At 39.0% G+C, this 19,745-nt stretch overlaps 1 protein-coding gene across 5 annotated transcripts in view; it reads right to left on the minus strand.

Annotated features, from left to right (window-relative positions):
• Positions 1-323: 323 nt before the first annotated feature.
• LOC108696938 (dual specificity tyrosine-phosphorylation-regulated kinase 1B) overlaps positions 324-19,745 on the minus strand; it is a 59,037-nt gene continuing 39,615 nt past the window's right edge. For 4 of the 5 annotated variants that reach the window (XM_018226647.2, XM_018226645.2, XM_018226643.2 and 1 more), the window contains 10 exons: positions 19,482-19,636; positions 14,498-14,617; positions 13,475-13,663; positions 12,592-12,739; positions 11,133-11,419; positions 9,095-9,241; positions 7,713-7,853; positions 5,821-6,124; positions 3,890-3,993; positions 325-2,021 (listed from right to left, as the gene is read on the minus strand). In XM_018226647.2, coding sequence (XP_018082136.1) covers positions 1,509-2,021; positions 3,890-3,993; positions 5,821-6,124; positions 7,713-7,853; positions 9,095-9,241; positions 11,133-11,419; positions 12,592-12,739; positions 13,475-13,663; positions 14,498-14,617; positions 19,482-19,544 — 2,016 coding nt within the window. In that variant the 5' untranslated portion in view covers positions 19,545-19,636 and the 3' untranslated portion in view covers positions 325-1,508. Of the gene's footprint in view, positions 2,022-3,889; positions 3,994-5,820; positions 6,125-7,712; positions 7,854-9,094; positions 9,242-11,132; positions 11,420-12,591; positions 12,740-13,474; positions 13,664-14,497; positions 14,618-19,481; positions 19,637-19,745 lie in introns of all 5 variants that reach the window. The other variant, XM_018226644.2, reaches the window with a different exon arrangement.

Here is a 19,745-nt window from a genome sequence, read left to right on the forward strand (position 1 = left end):
GTCATGTGATTTCAGAAAGAGCCAGCACTTTAGGATGGAACTGCTTTCTGGCAGGCTGTTGTTTCTCCTACTCAATGTAACTGAATGTGTCTCAGTGGGACCTGGATTTTACTATTGAGTGCTGTTCTTAGATCTACCAGGCAGCTGTTATCTTGTGTTAAGGAGCTGCTATCTGGTTACCTTCCCATTGTTCTTTTGTTTGGCTGCTGTGGGGGAAGGAAGGGGGTAATATCACTCCAACTTGCAGTACAGCAGTAAAGAGTGACTGAAGTTTTTCAGAGCACAAGTCACATGACGGGGGGCAGCTGGGAGACTGACAATATGCCTACTCCATGTCAAATTTCAAAATTAAATATAAAAAAATCTGTTTGCTCTTTTGAGAAATGGATTTCAGTGCAGAATTCTGCTGGAGCAGCACTATTAACTGTATAACATAAAATAATCAGATGGCACATGGACATTGAGATGTCCATAAATCACCAAAGTTTTAGCACAATTGCTGAAGTGTGTGCCATCTGATTATTTTATGCTATATGGAATACTGGAACCAATTCAAGCAGCAAGGTTTCTAGATAGAGAACCACGATACGGAAGTTGCAGTCTTTTGAACTATTGTATGTTGCACAGCACTATTAACTAATGTGTTTTGAAGAAAGAAAAAAAAAACATTTTTTACCATGACAGTATCCCTTTAAGAGACATACGGGGAGGGGGAACACTGAACTTCTGCAGCATTAATCTGTAAAATAATGAATGGCTCCTAAAAAAAAAATCTTTCCTGAAACAGCTAAAACCAACCGGGTATGAAGTCATAAATAAAAGACATGGGAACCGTTGAGGTTTTTTTTTTTTTTTTTATAAAGCAAAAAACTGTTAAAAAGAGTTTTAGCAGCAATTCCAGTTGAGAGAGTGGAGTTAGCAGCCAAGGTTATTCCAGTGACGTGCAGTATCTGCACCCTAGCAAGGTTGGTATAGATTGGGGGGACAACACAGGAATTCTATATGAATGGCAAAATGGCAGCGGAGGGGCAACTGGCACGGACAGTGTTTTGCAGAGTGATGTTTTGGCCTGTAAACGAGTTCACTGACGTGCAAAGTAAGTCTGGGTTTCTCCTGCTTCTTTTGAAGAGGAGATTATGATAGAAATGGAAGCATTGGAAATGTCTTGAAGTCTTTGCACAGGTTAACTTCTACCAGTGTGTCAAAAGCAATTAAAAAAAAAAATTTAAAGGTAAAAGAAAAAAGAAAAAGAGCAGTCCAGTTGAAGTCTGTTAAAACTGCTTCGCATGGTCAACACACACTTCACACTCCTCTCGTAGTGATTTTTTTTTTTTAATAAATAAACAATTCACATTAACAGCTAAACCTTGACATTTTTTTTTGATGGTTGTGATAAAAGCCAGCTCACCCTTTTCCACAACCCCAACCCTTCAAAAGCCTGTCAGCCCTCCTTTTCGAATTCAGTATTTCTATTATTGGTATGGCTTTATTTGTACATTAAAGAATCATCAAGAACTCGCTGCTGTACTCTGAGGAACACAAACGCCTAACATCGCACTCTCTTCCGTTTCCGTCCTGTTTCGGATGTGAGGGGGTCCAACCATGCTGGATGTGTTGCTAGAGTAGGGGTAATTCAGAGGCACGCCCGAATCCGTATGTCCGCTGACTGTTCTAGTCCGGAAAGCGGATACGCCTAAGTGTAAGTTTGAGGAGCCAAAAGGAGTGCAGTCTAAGCTAGGGTGATGTGGGTGCAATGAGGAGGAAGACTGGGGGTGTCTGTGTCCCAAGCCGAGCTCCATAGACTCTGGGATTTGCGGAGAGGAGGAGGTGATGAGCTGCCGGTGATAGTGCGGCCTGTTTACATGATGATACAGCGGGTGAGGGTGATGCGGTTCGTTTCCATGAAAATGCTGCGGCTGACTGGGAGTTGGTTTGTGAGGTAAGATCTGAGGGTAGGAATCGCTGTTTGTGATTGGGACATCTCCGCCAGCCCACAGTCTTATCTGCTGCTGTGAATGAGCCTAAGAGAAAGGGGGACATAAACACAAAACATGAGAAAATCTGTTCGCAGTTACAAATACAAATGACGTTCATAGGTAAAACGAAAACCCAGCTGAAATAGGTTGCATTAAAGGAACGGTAACATTGAAAAAGTAATAAAAATATAATGCAGTGTTGCCCTCCACTGGTAAAACTAAAGTTAGCTTCAGAAACACTACTATAGTTTATATAAACAAGCTGCTGTGTAGCCATGGGGGCAGCCATTCAAGCACAGGATACACAGTAGATAACAGATAAGTACTACTATAGTTTATATAAACAAGCTGCTGTGTAGCCATGGGGCAGCCATTCAAGAACAGGATACACAGTAGATAACAGATAAGTACTACTATAGTTTATATAAACAAGCTGCTGTGTAGCCATGGGGGCAGCCATTCAAGCACAGGATACACAGTAGATAACAGATAAGTACTACTATAGTTTATATAAACAAGCTGCTGTGTAGCCATGGGGGCAGCCATTCAAGCACAGGATACACAGTAGATAACAGATAAGTACTACTATAGTTTATATAAACAAGCTGCTGTGTAGCCATGGGGGCAGCCATTCAAGCACGGGATACACAGTAGATAACAGATAAGTACTATTATAGTTTATATAAACAAGCTGCTGTGTAGCCATGGGGCAGCCATTCAAGAACAGGATACACAGTAGATAACAGATAAGTACTACTATAGTTTATATAAACAAGCTGCTGTGTAGCCATGGGGGCAGCCATTCAAGCACAGGATACACAGTAGATAACAGATAAGTACTACTATAGTTTATATAAACAAGCTGCTGTGTAGCCATGGGGGCAGCCATTCAAGCACAGGATACACAGTAGATAATAGATAAGTACTACTATAGTTTATATAAACAAGCTGCTGTGTAGCCATGGGGGCAGCTATTCAAGCACAGGATACACAGTAGATAACAGATAAGTACTACTATAGTTTATATAAACAAGCTGCTGTGTAGCCATGGGGGCAGCCATTCAAGCACAGGATACACAGTAGATAATAGATAAGTACTACTATAGTTTATATAAACAAGCTGCTGTGTAGCCATGGGGGCAGCCATTCAAGCACAGGATACACAGTAGATAACAGATAAGTACTACTATAGTTTATATAAACAAGCTGCTGTGTAGCCATGGGGGCAGCCATTCAAGCACAGGATACACAGTAGATAACAGATAAGTACTACTATAGTTTATATAAACAAGCAGCTCTGTAGCATATTATATTAGCATATAATTTTTTTAAATGATTCTCTTAATTTGTAATGAGACAAATCTTGTACTTGATGGCAACTAGGGATGCACCGAATTCAGTATTCGGTTTGGGATTCGGCCTTTCAGCAGGATTCATCCAAATCCTTCTGCGCGGCCGAACCGAATGCTAATTTGCATATGCAAATTAGTGTTCGGTGTTTGGACGAATCTATAGGAAAGGATTCAGCCGAATCCAAAATTGTGGATTCAGTACATCCCTAATGGCAACTAATAAATTCATATTGGTGGCAAGACAATCCTATGGGTTTGTTTTTTGCCCATTTATTTACTAGACTTAAGTAACGGCAATCCAAAATAGAGAAAAATGGAGAATCCCCAAGGTCCCCTTGCATTGCAGATAATAGATCCCATACCTGTACCTACATGCTAGAAGAAGTGTGACTATGAATAGACGTGAGAGACGTAGCAGCAAATAACCAATGCAAACAGTCTGAAAGCTTCACAAATACCACCATTACATAAAATGAAACGTGGAGGCAATAAATATGGCATGACAAATCTTCTTGAACATGTTTGGTTTTAGGAAACAAAAAAAAAATGAAGGTTATTTACCTGTGGACTCTGCATCTCATAATCTGTGTGTGCAACAGCGCTGTTATAGTATCTGTTGCTGTACCGGTAATTACGGTTATCATTCGAAGAGCCACTAGATCCTCCTGCAGTATAAAAAGCACTTTGGTTAGCAAGCAGTAGATACTTTACTAATGCAAGGTCTACTTTTAGTTATGATCTACATCCATAAAATCATTGTTGGCATTCTGTTCCATGGAAAATAGTACTTGAAAAACTCGAAACAGAAATTGTATATTGCTATATTTAACAAACAACTATTTCTTATGTAACCGTAACATAATAAATATCTGAATGAAAAGCATGAAACAGGAAGGTGATATAGACAAGCTGTTTGTTGACAGTGTCTTGAGATCTACTGATCACCAGCTAAAGGTCTACTGGTAGATCCCGATGTACCTTTTGGGCACCCCTGGAGTAGAGTCTTATCTGGAGCAGTCTAATTCTTCAGCTAAGACCTGTGGAACACAGGGCATAGTCCCTCAAGACACCCTGGGTTCCATAGGCATTAACATTAAAGTGATACTGACAAAAAAAAATGTATTTCAAAATATTAATCTACATGAAAAGTTACCTATAGGTCATGTTGATCGTTTCTCGTTGATAGTTCTGCTTTTGTAAGTAATTGTTACTTGAAGTTCCTAAACCTGACTGTTTTACCAACCCGACTGTCCCTTCTCAACTTGTCAGTTACAGTTTCTAATGCTAACGGACTCCTGCTGCACAAATATGGCAGCCTCCTCATAGGGAAAAAAATGGGAAAAGAAAGGTAATGTAAAGGCATCAGGTAGATACTTTTATGGCAAAATTATGTATAGCATTTAAAGATAATGTTAGGATAGATAATAAAAAAGGTTATTTTCTGGTGTCCGTATTTTAGTTTTTTCTGGAACTGTTAGTTTTTTTCCCCCTAGTCATACAAAGGTAAACTGTTTTTTTTTTATATGTAACAGATTTCATGTGCTCCCAGAAAAAAATAAATTGGGGTTCTGTAGTGGCATCAGCATTGACATGTTGATGCAGCCATCTCCTGATGGCTCAGCATAGGCCACTGGTGTGCAAATCAACACAAATTAGGCCACTACGTTGGTGGACAAACTGGGCAAATATCCACCTGTTTGGAGACTTTGCCAAACAAGCAGATCTTTCAGTGTATGGTTATCTTACATTTCTAAGTCAATCAAAGCCTTAAAGGATATCACAGTTTCAGTTAATGAAGAGACGCCTATCCTCACTCTGTTTAGCTACAAAATGCAAAACCATCCATCACCTGCTTATTTTTGATTTTGCCCACTCCCACACCTTGTGTCTCATTCCCTTTCCCTTTAGATTGTAAGCTTACAGGGTCTTCCTTACCTTTTGAACCGGTACTGGTTGTTATGCATGCAACTCTGTTATATGTAAGTAATTCATGTGATTTCTTTGTATAAGCAATTTTATTTTACATTGCTGTACAATATGTTGGCACCCTAAAAATACATGTTAATAATAATAAAGTAGCAATCAAAATAAAGTCTGTAAGGTTAATGAAAAGTCTTAAATGTGAAGGAGAATCTTACCCTGGCTGGGCTATGGAACTGTCTAATCACCCCTAGAGGCAACAGACTGTGCTAATCTATGGCTCAATAAAGAGAACACTTCTGCAGTTGTTAAAAACACAGTGTGGTTTAGCTGCTGGCCTATAGGGGTAAGCTAAATCTGTCCAGTTTAGCACTTACATACGCTATAAACAGTGCTTTCCAATAGCTTGTGCACCTGCTAAATTGCATATGTAGATCAGTTATCATGTTAGTCTGAGAGGCCTCTCGTGAAGCAACTGAGAACAAGGTAGCTCCGGAAACATTGGATGTAAATGGTGTGTTTAAGTAAATACAGAATATATACACATTATATATAAATCAAGCTATCTTTACCTGAGCTAGACACCGAACTGGTGGTACTTGTTGAGTGACTATGGTCCATTGCAGGGCTTGTAGAATTACTATTACTTGTATTTGTCCCTTCATCAGTTGTTTTCTTGAAGAAGTTGTGCTGGAGGGCATAGAAAGGGGTGATTCTAGTCTTGGGGTCATAATCCAGCATCCTTAAAATTAAGTCTTTGAATTTTAGATAGTCTGAAGGAGAGTGTCCCTGCTCTCCTGCTCTGCGACCACCAGGACCTCCTGTTTCCACACCCAAAACTTCATGAAGTCTTCGCGTTCCTGGCACCTTGTAGTCCTAAAACAGCACATAAAATGAATGTACATTAATGGTGGCAGCAGAGCAACAGCAATTGGTTTATGCATGCAATCATTCAAAGGAGAACTCAACCCCCACTAATGAAGTTCAGTCAACGAAGTGCAGATGCACACCTGGTCCCTCTTTAACGTTCACGGTGCATGAAGGAGTACGCCCCCGAAACGTTGTAACCTGTTTGGCTTGACATTAAACACGGGTAATAACCCTTGAGCAGATTACGTGTGCTGGAGTACTCTATTTTGCCCCACTAATGAAGACCATTACCCAGTACCAGAAGAGACAATCAATTACTCTGCACTTATAGGCGAGTAAAGGATTAGGGGCACTTATAGGTGTTATCACCAATGTGGGAGTAGAGCAGGGAGGGTGGACTATTCAGGTTAAGGCCACATGAGGAGATTGGGGGAGATTTTGTCGCCTGGCGACTAATCGCCTCATCTTCTGAGCGATTATCTCCCCGAACTTCGGGCGACTATGGAAAACGCATCGCCAGGTGTGCATTAGCGTAGGCGACTTTTCATTATAGCCTATGGGAAAACACGCTGAGGCAGTTCGGGGAGATAGTCGCTCAGAAGACGAGGCGATTAGTCGCCAGGCGACAAAATCTACCCGAATCTCCTTGTGTGGCCTTACCTTTAGGGTACTGGGTAAGAGTTTTTATTAGTGGGGTGGTTGAGTTCTCCTTTAACATGAAAACGCCAAAACCTTATGAGCACTATACTATAAAACCAGGTGGTGCTATCATTAGGGAAGTATGTAGTTCCCTAAGAGAACAAACTCCACTGAAATAAAGTTTATTTGCAATAATGCAACATCTACTGTTGGACCATGAAGAGAGGGCAGCCCCATAGCCTTGTAATCCACAATATCCCAAATCCTCTAACAGGGGCAGGAGACCATGGAATCTTTGGAAGGGGCATAAATTAAAGGGATACTGATATGGGGGGGGGGAGTTTTTTTTTCCAAACGCATCAGTTAATAGTGCTGTTCCAGCAGAATTCTTCATGGAAATTCATTTCTCAAAAGAACAGATTTTTTATACTTAATTTTGAAATCTGACATGGGGCTAGACATATTGTCAGTTTTCCAGCTGCCCCCAGTCATGTGACTTGTGCTCTGATAAACTTCAGTCACTCTTTAATGCAAGTTGGAGTGATATCAACCCCCTCCCCCCAGCAGACTAACAACAGCATAATGGGAAGGTAACCAGATAGCAGCTCCCTAACACAAGATAACAGCTGCCTGGTAGATCTAAGAACAACACTCAATAGTAAAATCCAGGTCCCACTGAGACACATTTAGTTACATTTAGTAGGAGAAACAACAGCCTGCCAGAAAGCAGTTCCATCCTAAAGTGCTGGCTCTTTCTGAAATCACATGACCAGGCAAAATGACCTGAGATGCACCTACACACCAATATTACAACTAAAAAAAAATACACTTGTTGGTTCAGGAATGAAATGTTATATTGTAGAGTGAATTATTTGCAGTCTAAACAGTGTCAGTTAGAAACAAAAACTACATCATAAAAATCATGACAGGCTGCAATTAAACAACATAAATGTACCTTTTTGAGATCTTTATTTTTCTTAACAGTCCACGTTCCTTCAGGAAGCTTGTCAAAATATTTCCTTGCTTTTGGAGCTTGATCCAACATGTGGTTAGGGGGAGTGCCCAAAACCTCCACAATCTTGTTCATCTGATCCACCTGAATTATAGGCAGAAGAAAGCAGTTGAAAAGCATAACCAGCAGCTTATACAGAAGCATATGAATTTCCTTATTTGTCAAGAGTGAGTTTATTGACATTTCATCCATATACGTTTGTACAGTACAGAGTGCAGGGACAGGACAAGACAGTGCACACTCAGCAGATGTAATATGTTAAGTAAATAAGGCTAAACGTCAGACATGATGGGTGTATCATTGTGATATTACAGTAGTAAGAACATGATAAAGAACATGAAAAAGTGCAGATGTGCTCATAGAGAACAATTGTATCCAATGGCTATTTATTTATACAATGGCGTATAGTGGCTGTGTAATGTTGTGGTATATAGTAAGGTCAGATGGAGTGTGTGTGAGAGATCTTTCCGGTCCCCGAGTATTCAGGAGCCTTGTAGAGGCCACACTATCATGTTGCATTTTAACAAGATACATATAAACATGCACAACCCGCTGAACAATTACAACTGGCGGTTCAAGCAAGGTGAACACCTATGGCACAGTCTCTTATTTATTAACACTGCTGCTAAATTATACATACAATAAATCAACATCATGAAGTCATGACATTCACATTTTCAATCGGGATCATGGGAACAACACAACATCCACATTAACAAATTCAGATGCTGAACCAGCACCTTGAATAGCCAGTTATGCTGGTATCCTCCCTCACCATACCTCCAGCTTCACAAGACATTTATGAAAGAGATTCCTGGAAATCTGCTGTGTGTACAAGTACTTCTACATTTAAAAGCCAACAACCCCTGACCATATCAAAAGCTTTCAAGGCTTCTGGTATATTACACTATACAGTTCCAATAGTAAACAGATTTTTTTAAACCAGGAAGTTAACATTAAAAATGTTCAAGTATAGATACCTGCATTTTCAGTTTGCTCTAAATGAACTATTGTGTGTTGAAAGCTTAAAAAAAAAATTCTTATTCTGTAAGGTATCAAATCAGATGGAAATTTCTGTCTAGTTGCAAAACTACTACAGCATTAGGTAGGAAGGAAGGTAGGTAGGCATGTGTTCCTTGAAAAAGGCTTCAAAGTGGGCCAAAATGTACATATATTGATTTATTATATATCACAATAGCTACATAAAATAAGCTGCCCAATGTCATGGCTCGTAAGGAGGGCAGCTTTAAACAACTGCCCAGAATTAGTTTAAGAAATGGTTGAAAGGTTACTCTACAATAATATAACATAAAACAAATGCTTACCTCATTGGAGCCACTGAATAGAGGCTCTCCTGTATGCATTTCCACCAAAATACAGCCTAAAGACCACATATCTATTGCGAGGTCATACGGCATCCCCAGCAAAACCTCAGGTGAACGATAAAACCGACTCTGAATATATTGGTAGATCTTTAGATGGAGGGAGGAAAATGTTTTTAGATTTTAATAGAGCAAAGTTCAAAACATTAACTTAAGTCCTTCCTCATCCCACCCCTAATTTGCAAATGTCAATTAGGATTTGTTTTGTATTCGGCCGAATCTCTTGCAAAGGATTCCAAAATAATGGATTTGGTGCATCCCTAATATAAATGATATACCTTGGTTATAATGAAAGCTCTAACCTGTGTTCCACGACTGTACTATAAGGGGCAAGAGCAGTAGTAAAAGCTGGATGCTAGAACAGTTACACATCTATGATACTAGGACTGTGCTCTGTCCCTCACTAGGCCAGGTTTTTCCCAACTTCAGCCAAGTCAGCATAAATAATCAATCCCCACACTGCAATATTGTTATTGTTGCAAAAGGTGCCTCTAAACAACTTCATAATACTCCGATAGCACTTGTGCAATAGTTTTAAAATCATTTGGACTTTGGATCTGAAGGCTTGGGGCACACATATGCTTCTCTCTGCCTAATAAATATTAATGAGGCAGAGAGAAGCAGAGGAGCTGAAATCAATGCTTCCCATATCTGCCTTTAATAACAGTTTACGCCTATGAGCGGCTACACAGTGCGGATATTGGCTTCAAAATTTATGCTTTTGCGTATTTCAGCCTGATCTCCACTCTGCTCTGTGTAGCCAAAATACAGGCCAAAACTGTTTTTAAAGGCAGATACAGGAAATGTGGATTTCAGCTCATCCGTTTCTCTACACCTAAAAAGTATTCATTAGTCATAAAGAAGCGTGCAGAATGCTTGTGTGCCCAAACCCAAGTCACTATCATGTTTCTTTGTGCTTTAGCTTGGCATCAATGATCAGTAAACTTCATTAGAGAAATTTAATAGCAAATATGCTTAAATCACTCAAAACAGAGTGCAAAACTGCCACATCCTAAATTAAACTTAGCTTAGAGCTTTGGCCCTACAATCATTAAAGGATAAGTAAACCTTTAAAATAAGTGAATGTAAAACTGACGAGAATGCTATTCTAAGCACTTTTGAAATGTACATTCATTTTTAATTTTGTTTTATTCCAAGATATTAAATAATACGTGTACTGTTAGTATGATTAAATTTGCCTTTGACATTTTCCCCACCACCAGTCTGGTAGATATGGCCATGTACTACATGTGCAGTAAAAATAACCAATAATACAATTAGGGATGCACCAAATCCACTATTTGGAATTCGGCTGGATCTCTGAATCCTTTTTGAAAGATTTGGCCGAATAACGAACCGAATAGTAATTTGCATATTAGGGGCAGGAAAGGAAAAAGTGGAGAAAAAAAAAAAAAACTTCTTTCGTGATGAAAAGTCACGTGATTTCCCTACCCGCCCCTCATTTACACATGCAATTTAGGATTTGGATTTGGTTTGGCCAGGCACAAGGATTCAGCCGAATCCTGCTGAAAAAGGCAGAATCCTGGATTCGGTGCATCCCTAAATACAATGTTACATTAGAACTGTATTGAATAAAAGCTATGGTATACAGCATTATAACAAAGAGTGATACAGGAATGGGACCTATTATCCAGAATGCTAGGGACCTGGTGTTTTTCCGGATAACCAATCAATCTGTAATTTGGATCTTCATCCCTTAAATCTAATAGAAAATCATATAAACATTAAATAAACCCAATAGTCTGGTTTTGCTTCCAATAAGGATTAAATATCAATTGGGATCAAGTACAAGCTACTGTTTTATTATTACACAATTTGGATTATTTTGATAAAATGGAGTCTATGGGAGACGGTCATTCCATAATTCGGATCTTTCTGGATAATGGGTCCCATTACCTGTACAATGAATGTATAAGTAATTTTTTGTCACTACTGCAATTTAAAAAAACAAACCACATACCCTTTGCCCAAGCTGACAAGAGCTGCCAAAGTCCACAATCTTGATGGCACTGCGCTTAGGGTTACACAGAAGGATATTTTCAGGTTTCAGGTCACAATGGATTATACTAAGTTCAGGAGTTGCCAAGAAAAGCAAAGCAGTACAAAGCTGCTGCGCAAACTTGCGGGTGAGGTTCAGGGAAACGCCGCGGAAGTTTGTGTTTCTTAGAAGATCATATAAGTTGTATGACAGTAGCTCAAACACCAGACAAAGATGGTTTCGGAACATGAAGTGCCGTTTTAAGTGCACTGTAAAAAAAAAAAAGATTCAATCAAAAAGTGAACAAATATTCCTGGACAAAACTAGACATTTAAAGTAGTGATGTGGGGGTCGGGTTTTTCCCAACCTGCACCAGCCCTCCCACCACCCGCCCAAACCCGACTACCGTTTATAGACCCGCGCCAACCTGCCCTGCCGATGACATCACAAAAGGGCCAGGGCTAGCAGGCGCTCAACTATAAAGCCCCGGCAAAGGGGGGTGCAAGGTCGGCCTGAACCCCATCACTAATTTAAAGGAAAATTATACCATATATATTTTAGTCTTCATTTGTGTAATGGGGATGCATATAAATGAACTATTTCTGGTTTAGTGTATTTCCCTTACTGAATCACATGACAAAGAGAACAATCGCAAAAATTAACATTTAATATAAGCTTCAGCATACTGAAAAAATAAACTTTCTAAATACAACCAATTAAACATTCTGCACTATTTTGAAATAACCAAGTTCATCTTCACGATCCCTCTCTCTGCATCCGTTTCTCTTCATTCTCTCTTTATGCAGCAGTTGGGTGTCAGATTCAGTCATTGACCGTTAGATCCAATATATCTTATACTTTTGCCTAGAAGATGTATTAGATCTCATGCTATTAAAATCACCAGACATCATGTCTCTCTAGATGCAGAATTTGTGCAACAGGCAGTTATTTTGTTAGATTTTGTTTGTATTGGAATCAGTTATTTGAGTGAGCTCTAATACATCTGCTAGGAAAGGGAGCCTCCCTATAAGATATATTGGATCTAACCGTCAATGAATATCTGACAGCCAACTGATGAATGAAGACAGAATGAGGAGAAACAGATGCTTAGAGAGGTATAGTGAACATAAACATAATCCAGAAACAATACAGAATATTTAATTGATTAGTAAAGGGCACAATCACAATTTATCTCTGAGGATGAAGACATAGCATGTTTATCAACAGGTGTGTAATGTCAGATGGCAAAGCTTCCATGTAGTTTACACATCATATTTTTCTTTTAGCCACCATTATATTTTCTAGTTTAGAAGCCACTCTTATCATTGTTTCAATTCTACACCAGCTTTTTGGAATCACAGAAAATATCATATTAATTTTTCCCCAACACACAACTCGGTTCTATCCTTCACCTATACACATGAAACTGGGGAACACATACCTATGTAATACTTCATTTCTGTGTCATGTTTGTTCATTAGCTCAAGAAGTCTCAACTCGATCTGAGCCTGGTTCAGAAAGGCTTTTTTATTTTTGATAATTTTGATAGCTACCCATTCTTGATCGTGATGATCATACGCCTTTACCACCTAAAAAAAAGAAGGTTTCGACATTTTAGGAATAAAATAAATTTATCATAAAGCAAAACAACTACTGCATATAAAGGTTATACAGAAGCTGACAAAAGGCAGTTTTCAATGGAACAGAGCATGAACAGACTGTAGTATCAGTCATTATAGATCACCCTGTCCTCAGACATTTAAGGGGTGGTTCGCCTTTCTGTTAACTTTTAGTATGTTATGGAATGGCCCATTCTAAGCAACTTTTCAATTGGTTGTCATTATTTACTTTTTATAGTTTAAGTATTTGTCTTTTTCTTCTGACTCTTTCCAGCTTTCAAATGGGGTTCACTGACCCCATCTAAAAACAAATGCTCCATAAGGCTACAAATTTAATTTTATTGCTACTTATTACTAATCTTTCTATTCAAGCCATCTATTCATTTTCCAGTCTGTTATTCAAATCAGTGGATGGTTGCTATGATAATTTGCACCCTAGCAACCAGATGGCTGAAAATGCAAACTGGAGAGCTGCTGAATAAAAAGCTAAATAGCTCAAAAATGACAAATAATAAAAAATGAAAACCAATTGCAAATTGTCTCAGAATATCACTCTCTACATCATACTAAAATTAATTTGAAGGTGAACAGCCCCTTTAAAGACATTTAAATTGTTGATTATTCACATTGTTCCCATGCCGTGGAAGAAAAACAGATAGATACAAGCTAAGGAGAAATAATTGACCTGGGATGCTGCTCACTTACTTGTCCAAAGGATCCTTTTCCAATGAGGGAATCTATTTCATACCGGTCCATCCACTTTTCGCCATTCTTTACAATATAGTCATAGTTGTCATCATCAAAGCCATCATTAAACACTTTTCTCTCCTTCTTCGTGCTGGAGTCTTCAGGAGGCACCTGCTGTGCTCGTCGCTTCTTTTTAGCATAATACACCTAGAGAGGAGAAAATTTGCATTTTACTAACCTTTTATTTATCCAGCGGGTGTAATAACGACACCCACAATTTATCTGTGTGCGTAAACCTCCTAATAAACCCTTATTTATTAGTGGACAGACCTAACTATAAACTTGCACTGACAAATGTTCTGTTCATTATAATTTGGGTCAGTTAATAAGTAAACCTTTAAAATAAGTGAATGTAAAATTGACCAGGGAGCTATTCTAGGCACTTTTTTTTATCAATATAGGTACATTCATTATTTATGGTTTTTAAATTCCAAGATATCAAGGGATACATGTACTGTTAATATGAATTAATTTTGTTACAACAGCTCCACCTGCTGGTCATTTTCCTACAAGTCTGACAACTAAGTAGTCAAGGAAGTTGTCAGGAGAAAGAAAGAGGCTGCTCTGATGTTCTTCTGCTTAGGAAAAAAATTAGAAACCTTTCTCAAATCTTTCCTAAGCAGAAGAACATCAGAGCAGCCTTTTTCTTTCTCCTGACAACTTCCTTGACTACTTGGTCAGAATGGTGGGAAAATTACCAGCAGGTGGCACTGTTGTGACAAAATTAATTTATATTAACAGTACATGCATCCTTTAACATCATTAAAAATAAATAATGAATGTACATTGCAAAAGTACTTAGAAAAGCACCCTCATTCACTTATTATAAAGGTTTACTTATCCTTTAAGGACAAAATTAGAAAAAGTATTCCACTGGAGTAGTGGTGTATATCGAGAAACAGAAAGGTATTAAATCTTTTGAAAATAACACCAAGAAAAACATTTAATGCTAGAGGAGTTCTTAATTATGCCACTATTCACCTCATTTATGTGCTTGTAAGTCTTTATTAAATCCACTGAAAGCTTCCTTAGCGGTGCAGCTGCTGAATCTCTGAAGGTTAATGGAATCCGCCTCTGTAATATGGTCATGTCAGGCAGGACCTGCCAGTGACAGGTATAAAAAGAACGTTACAAAGTAGAAATAAACATGGGTTAAAACAGGAACAGGCAACCAAACAAATAGTTGAACTAAAATACAGTAACCTTCAATTAAACCATGAAGATGTTTTGGGAGCTGTAGTTCTGTAACCTGTGGTGCTTAATAAAGATTACTTCTGCTTGAGAAGCTTGACTTCATATTTTTCCCCCACAGTAACTCCCCTTGAATAGTTAGGCCATATTTTGGCTGCTAGCGACACTGCACATGCTCAGTGTGCTCCTGGCCGCTCTTAAGAAGCTATGGTTTAGGGGGGTGTTTGAAACAATCAAAATATAAGCAGAAAGTGAACAAAGATACATTTGATATAGGGCTAAGTATTAAAGCAACTGTAACGAAGACGAACGATTTTTGTGGTGTTAAATAATGTGAATCAATTAATTACTAATCAGAACTGTATATTGCTGTGTATAAGCTGACTAAGAAAAGATGATGATGATGATGAAAGGCTGAAGGAATCTTTGGAGGCACATTCACTGCCAAAGGGTTGTATTAGCCTTGGTCTAGCACAGAAAAACAACTAAAGAATTCTTGTTAAACACACTATTTGAACTTGAGAAATACCCACACAAAAAACTAGGTACTTTACATTTCTAAACTTAATTCAGTGCTGAGATACATGCAGAAGGCTAAAGCACAATTCTGAATGGACTTCAAAAAATCCTTTAAAATCCTCAGGGTTTGTGTTTTAATCTAGCAGTCATTTGCAATTATGAAATAGGTCAAAGAAACACGTGAATAAGCTATTAAAGGAGAACTAAAGTCTAACTAAAGAAGTAGGTAGAAATGTTGTAAATGAGGTTTTGTGCTTCTGCACGCAGCCCTTTAGCAGTAAAGATCTGTGTCTCCAAAGATGCCCCAGTAGCTCCCCATCTTCTCTTCTGCTGATTCACTGCACATGCTCTGTGTTGCTGTCACTTACTGAGCCACTCACAATATACAGTACATATAGAATAGAAATGTCACAATATAAGGCTGATTAGTAATTAATACAGATAATTACTACATGGCAGCACAGAAACCAGTGCAATTAGCATCAGAATTTAATAATCAGCAAACCTGTAGCATCAGCTTATATTACAGCCAGGGAAGCTCATTTTCTGCTGGATAATTAGTGACGAGCCCTAAGCTTAGCTTCTCAACAGCCAATCAGAGCCCACTGAGCATGTGAGTGTCACAGACACTTTCCAAGATGGTGACCCCCTGTGACAAGTTTGAAGTCCTGGATCATTGCTGCTATTGACAAGCTGAAACTTTAGGCTGGTGCAATAAATTCAGTATATAAAATTTGGCACTTTTAGCCATATTCACGTATATGGTTTAGTTCTCCTTTAAAGAGACAAGAAGTTCTGGTAGATAGCCACACTGAAAACAATCTATGCTGTATCTGGATTTGTTATACTGGACTAAGGCTCCTTATACCTCAACTCCATTTGATGCTTCATGCAAATAAACACTAATGGTGATGTAAATAGTTTTGTGACTTGTCATTCAGACTTTTTGTATCACAGCCTCACTCATAGCCCAGGTAGTTTACTCATGGCCTCTGTCTGCTGCTGGGAGTCAATCTTCTGGCCATGCTGCTGTTTTGATGCATCACACCTGGTTATCACAGGTGACCAATCATAGTACGGTTAGCGAGCTATGCAAAGCCAATGAGACACAGTGGGGGACAATCAAAATATCTGATGAGGCCACAGTGTTTTCAAACCATTAGAATTAGAGAATTAGAGGGAACAACCCAGGTGTTAAACAGGTCTCACTGAGTTAATTGCGAGGGAGTGAGTGCCAACACCTCCAAGGTGTCGGTATTTTCTCTAACTAATCATGTCCGTGAAGCTCACACATTGCTAAAAAAAAAAAAAAAAAGCTAAGACTTGGGCTTCTTGTTCTAAAATTGGCAACTGCTACGTAGGCAGGTTCAAACTGACAAGTTGGCTTTTACCTTGGATGATTCCATTGTCTCTTGTTATTTAAAAGAGGGTTTAAAACATTTCTAGAACATTTAATTTAATTGCTTTAGCAGCTAATGGATCAGGGAATGAGTGGCCATTAAAGGAACAGTTCAGTGTAAAAAAAAATAAAAAAAAAAAATAAAAAAAAAAAAGGGTAAATACATAGGCTGTGCAAAATAAATTATGTTTTTAAAATTTTTAGCCAAAAATGTAATGTATAAAGGCTGGAGTGAGTGGATGTGTAACATAATAGCCAGAACACTACTTCCTGCTTTTCAGCTCTCTAACTCTGAGTTAGTCAGTGACTATAAGGGGGGCCACATGGGACATAACTGTTCAGTGAGTTTGCAATTGATCCTCAGCATTCAGCTCAAAAGCAACAGTTATGACCCATGTGCTCCCCCTCAAGTCTCTGATTGGTTACTGCCTGGTAACCAATCAGAGGAAAGCAAGAGAGCTGAAAAGCAGGAAGTAGTGTTCTGGCTACTATGTTACACATCCAGTCACTCCAGCCTTTATACATTCCATTTTTGTATGACTAACTATATTAGATACATTTTTTATTTTGCATGGGCTATTTAGCAAGTTTTTATTTTCATACTGAACAATTCCTTTAAAGGAATAGTTCAGTGTGAAAAGAAAAACTGTGTAAATAGATAGGCTGTGCAAAATAAAAAATGTTTCTAATATAGTTAGTTAGCCAAAAATGTAATATGTAAAGGCTGGAGTGAACAGATGTCTAATAAAACAGCCAGAATCCAACTTCCTGCTTTTCAGCTCTATAACTCTGAGTTAGTCAGCGACTTGAAGGGGGGCCACATGGGACATTTCTGTTCAGTGAGTTTGTAATTGATCCTCAGCATTCAGCTCAGATTCAAAAGCAACAGATATGACCCATGTGGCCCCCCCTCAAGTCTCTGATTGGTTACTGCCTGGTAGCCAGGGTAACCAGTCAGTGTAAACCAAGAGAGCTGAAAAGCAGGAAGTCGTGATTAGACGGACATGTTATACATCAAATCACTCCAGCCTTTATACATTACATTTTTGGCTAACTAACTATATTAGAAACATTTTTTATTTTGCACAGCCTATCTATTTACACAGTTTTTATTTTTACACTGAACAATTCCTTTAAAAGGCAGTACACCATTTCTTTTCAAGACTGGCAACAGTAGGAACAACGGGATAAATGATCCAGTATAATAAAGAAAAAGGGAGGGGAAAAAGTTTGGGCTTTAGGTATACACTGTTGTGCCAAAGCCTTTCGTTTCATGTCATATACCTGTTCTACAGTTTTAATTATAGTACATAGTATAATAGTTTGTGTTGGGTCTGTGATCTATCATGTATGCATGGGCTCTATATTTTCTCAAATGTGTCTGGGCAACAGCTGCTCAGGTTTCTTCCAGTTCCTTTATGACAGCTTCTAGAGCACCACTATTGCTTTCATAGCATAGAAGAATAGCAATCTCAAAAGTATACGCTGGTATCTACCAGGGACCATGTTTTCTAACACCAGGAAACATGTATTTGGGAATTTGACATTTATAATAAACATGTCAAATTGACTACCTCTTCCCAGACCTGGGTTATATTCCAACAGGATGGACGCTCCTAAAAGACAGTACCTGGGATCAGCCAATAATTGAAGCATTAATTACTGCTCATAAAGTGTCTATGTAATATATGTTGTGTGTATCAAGAGGTATTGTATTGTATAATACTAATCTCAGTACTATCAATTACAAAGAAGGAAGAGAATACTTCCTCTTAGGGATGCACCGAATACAGGATTCGGTTCAGGATTCAGCCTTTTTCAACAGGATTCGGCCGAATACTTCTGACCAGCCAAACTGAATCTGAATCCTAATTAGCATATGCGGGAAGGGAAATTGCACAATTTTTTGTCACAAAACAAGGAAGTAAAAAATGTTTTCCCCATCTTAACCACTAATTTGCATATGCAAATTAGGATTAGGCCGAATCTTTCACAAAGGATTAGGCCGAATCCAAAATAGTGGATTTGGTGCATCCCTACTTTCTCTATGTACAGTACTGATCTAAAGCCTAAAAAGGCTTGCCTCTATAGAACTGCAACACTGTCTTGTGACCACTAGATGGTGCTATATTGAGACATATGACGAATACCTGATGAAGTAAGCAATACATTCACTTATCAAACAAACAATAGCTATAAACCATTAGGGTAAGGGCACCGCTAAGATTCGAGGGAGATTTAAGTGCCCGGTGACAAATCGCTTCTTCTTCGGGCGACTAATCTCCCCGAAAATCCTTCCTGCCGGCTAGAATCTAAATTGCCAACGGGATGGCACTTAGAGCAATTCGTTTTCGAAAGTCGCCTGAATTTGCTTCACAGGGAAAACAAAGGCTTTTCGGGTAGATTAGTCACCCGAAGAAGAGGCGATTTGTTGCTGGGCGACAATCTCCCCGAATCTGAGCGTGTGCCCTTACACTTAGGGTCAGAGCACACAGACAAATCTCCTCTTCTTCGAGCGAATAATCTACCAAACCGGCTAAAATGTGAATCGCCGGCGGGACGGCACTCTGAGCGCTTCGTTTTCAAAGCAGCCTCATGAGGAAACTTCGGGCGACTTCGCAAAACAAAGAGCTCCGAGTGCCATCCTGAGTGGCATTCTAGCAGGCAGGAAGGCAGTTTGGGGAGATTAGTTGCCCCAAAGAAGAGGAGATTTGTTGCCAGGCAAGTAATCTCCCCGAATTGCAGCGTGTCTCTGCCCTTAAAGTAGAATATAAAGCAAGTGTTGAAAGACCACAAATCTGTACAAACTGTTTCACAACCATTTCAGAGGAGGTTTTAAAGTGATTATTGAGTTACCTGCTGATGATCAGCCATTGACTGAAGGCTGGAAAAAGGAGCGTGGCTGTGCTGGCTCGACATGTTTGCCTCAGTGGGGACAAAGGCAAAAGGGGCCGCCAGACAGAAAGAGGAGGAGGATGAGGACGACGACTTGCATCCTGTACTGCTGCCACCTGCAAAACAAGGGAAAGAAGTTTCACTATTATGTATGCATTCATTTATCATTTATTTATCCATGGTCATATCGAGTTATACACGTATACATTTTGTGACAAAGTTCAA

Source organism: Xenopus laevis, chromosome 7L, assembly GCF_017654675.1.
Source record: "Xenopus laevis strain J_2021 chromosome 7L, Xenopus_laevis_v10.1, whole genome shotgun sequence".
Taxonomy (NCBI): domain Eukaryota; kingdom Metazoa; phylum Chordata; class Amphibia; order Anura; family Pipidae; genus Xenopus; species Xenopus laevis.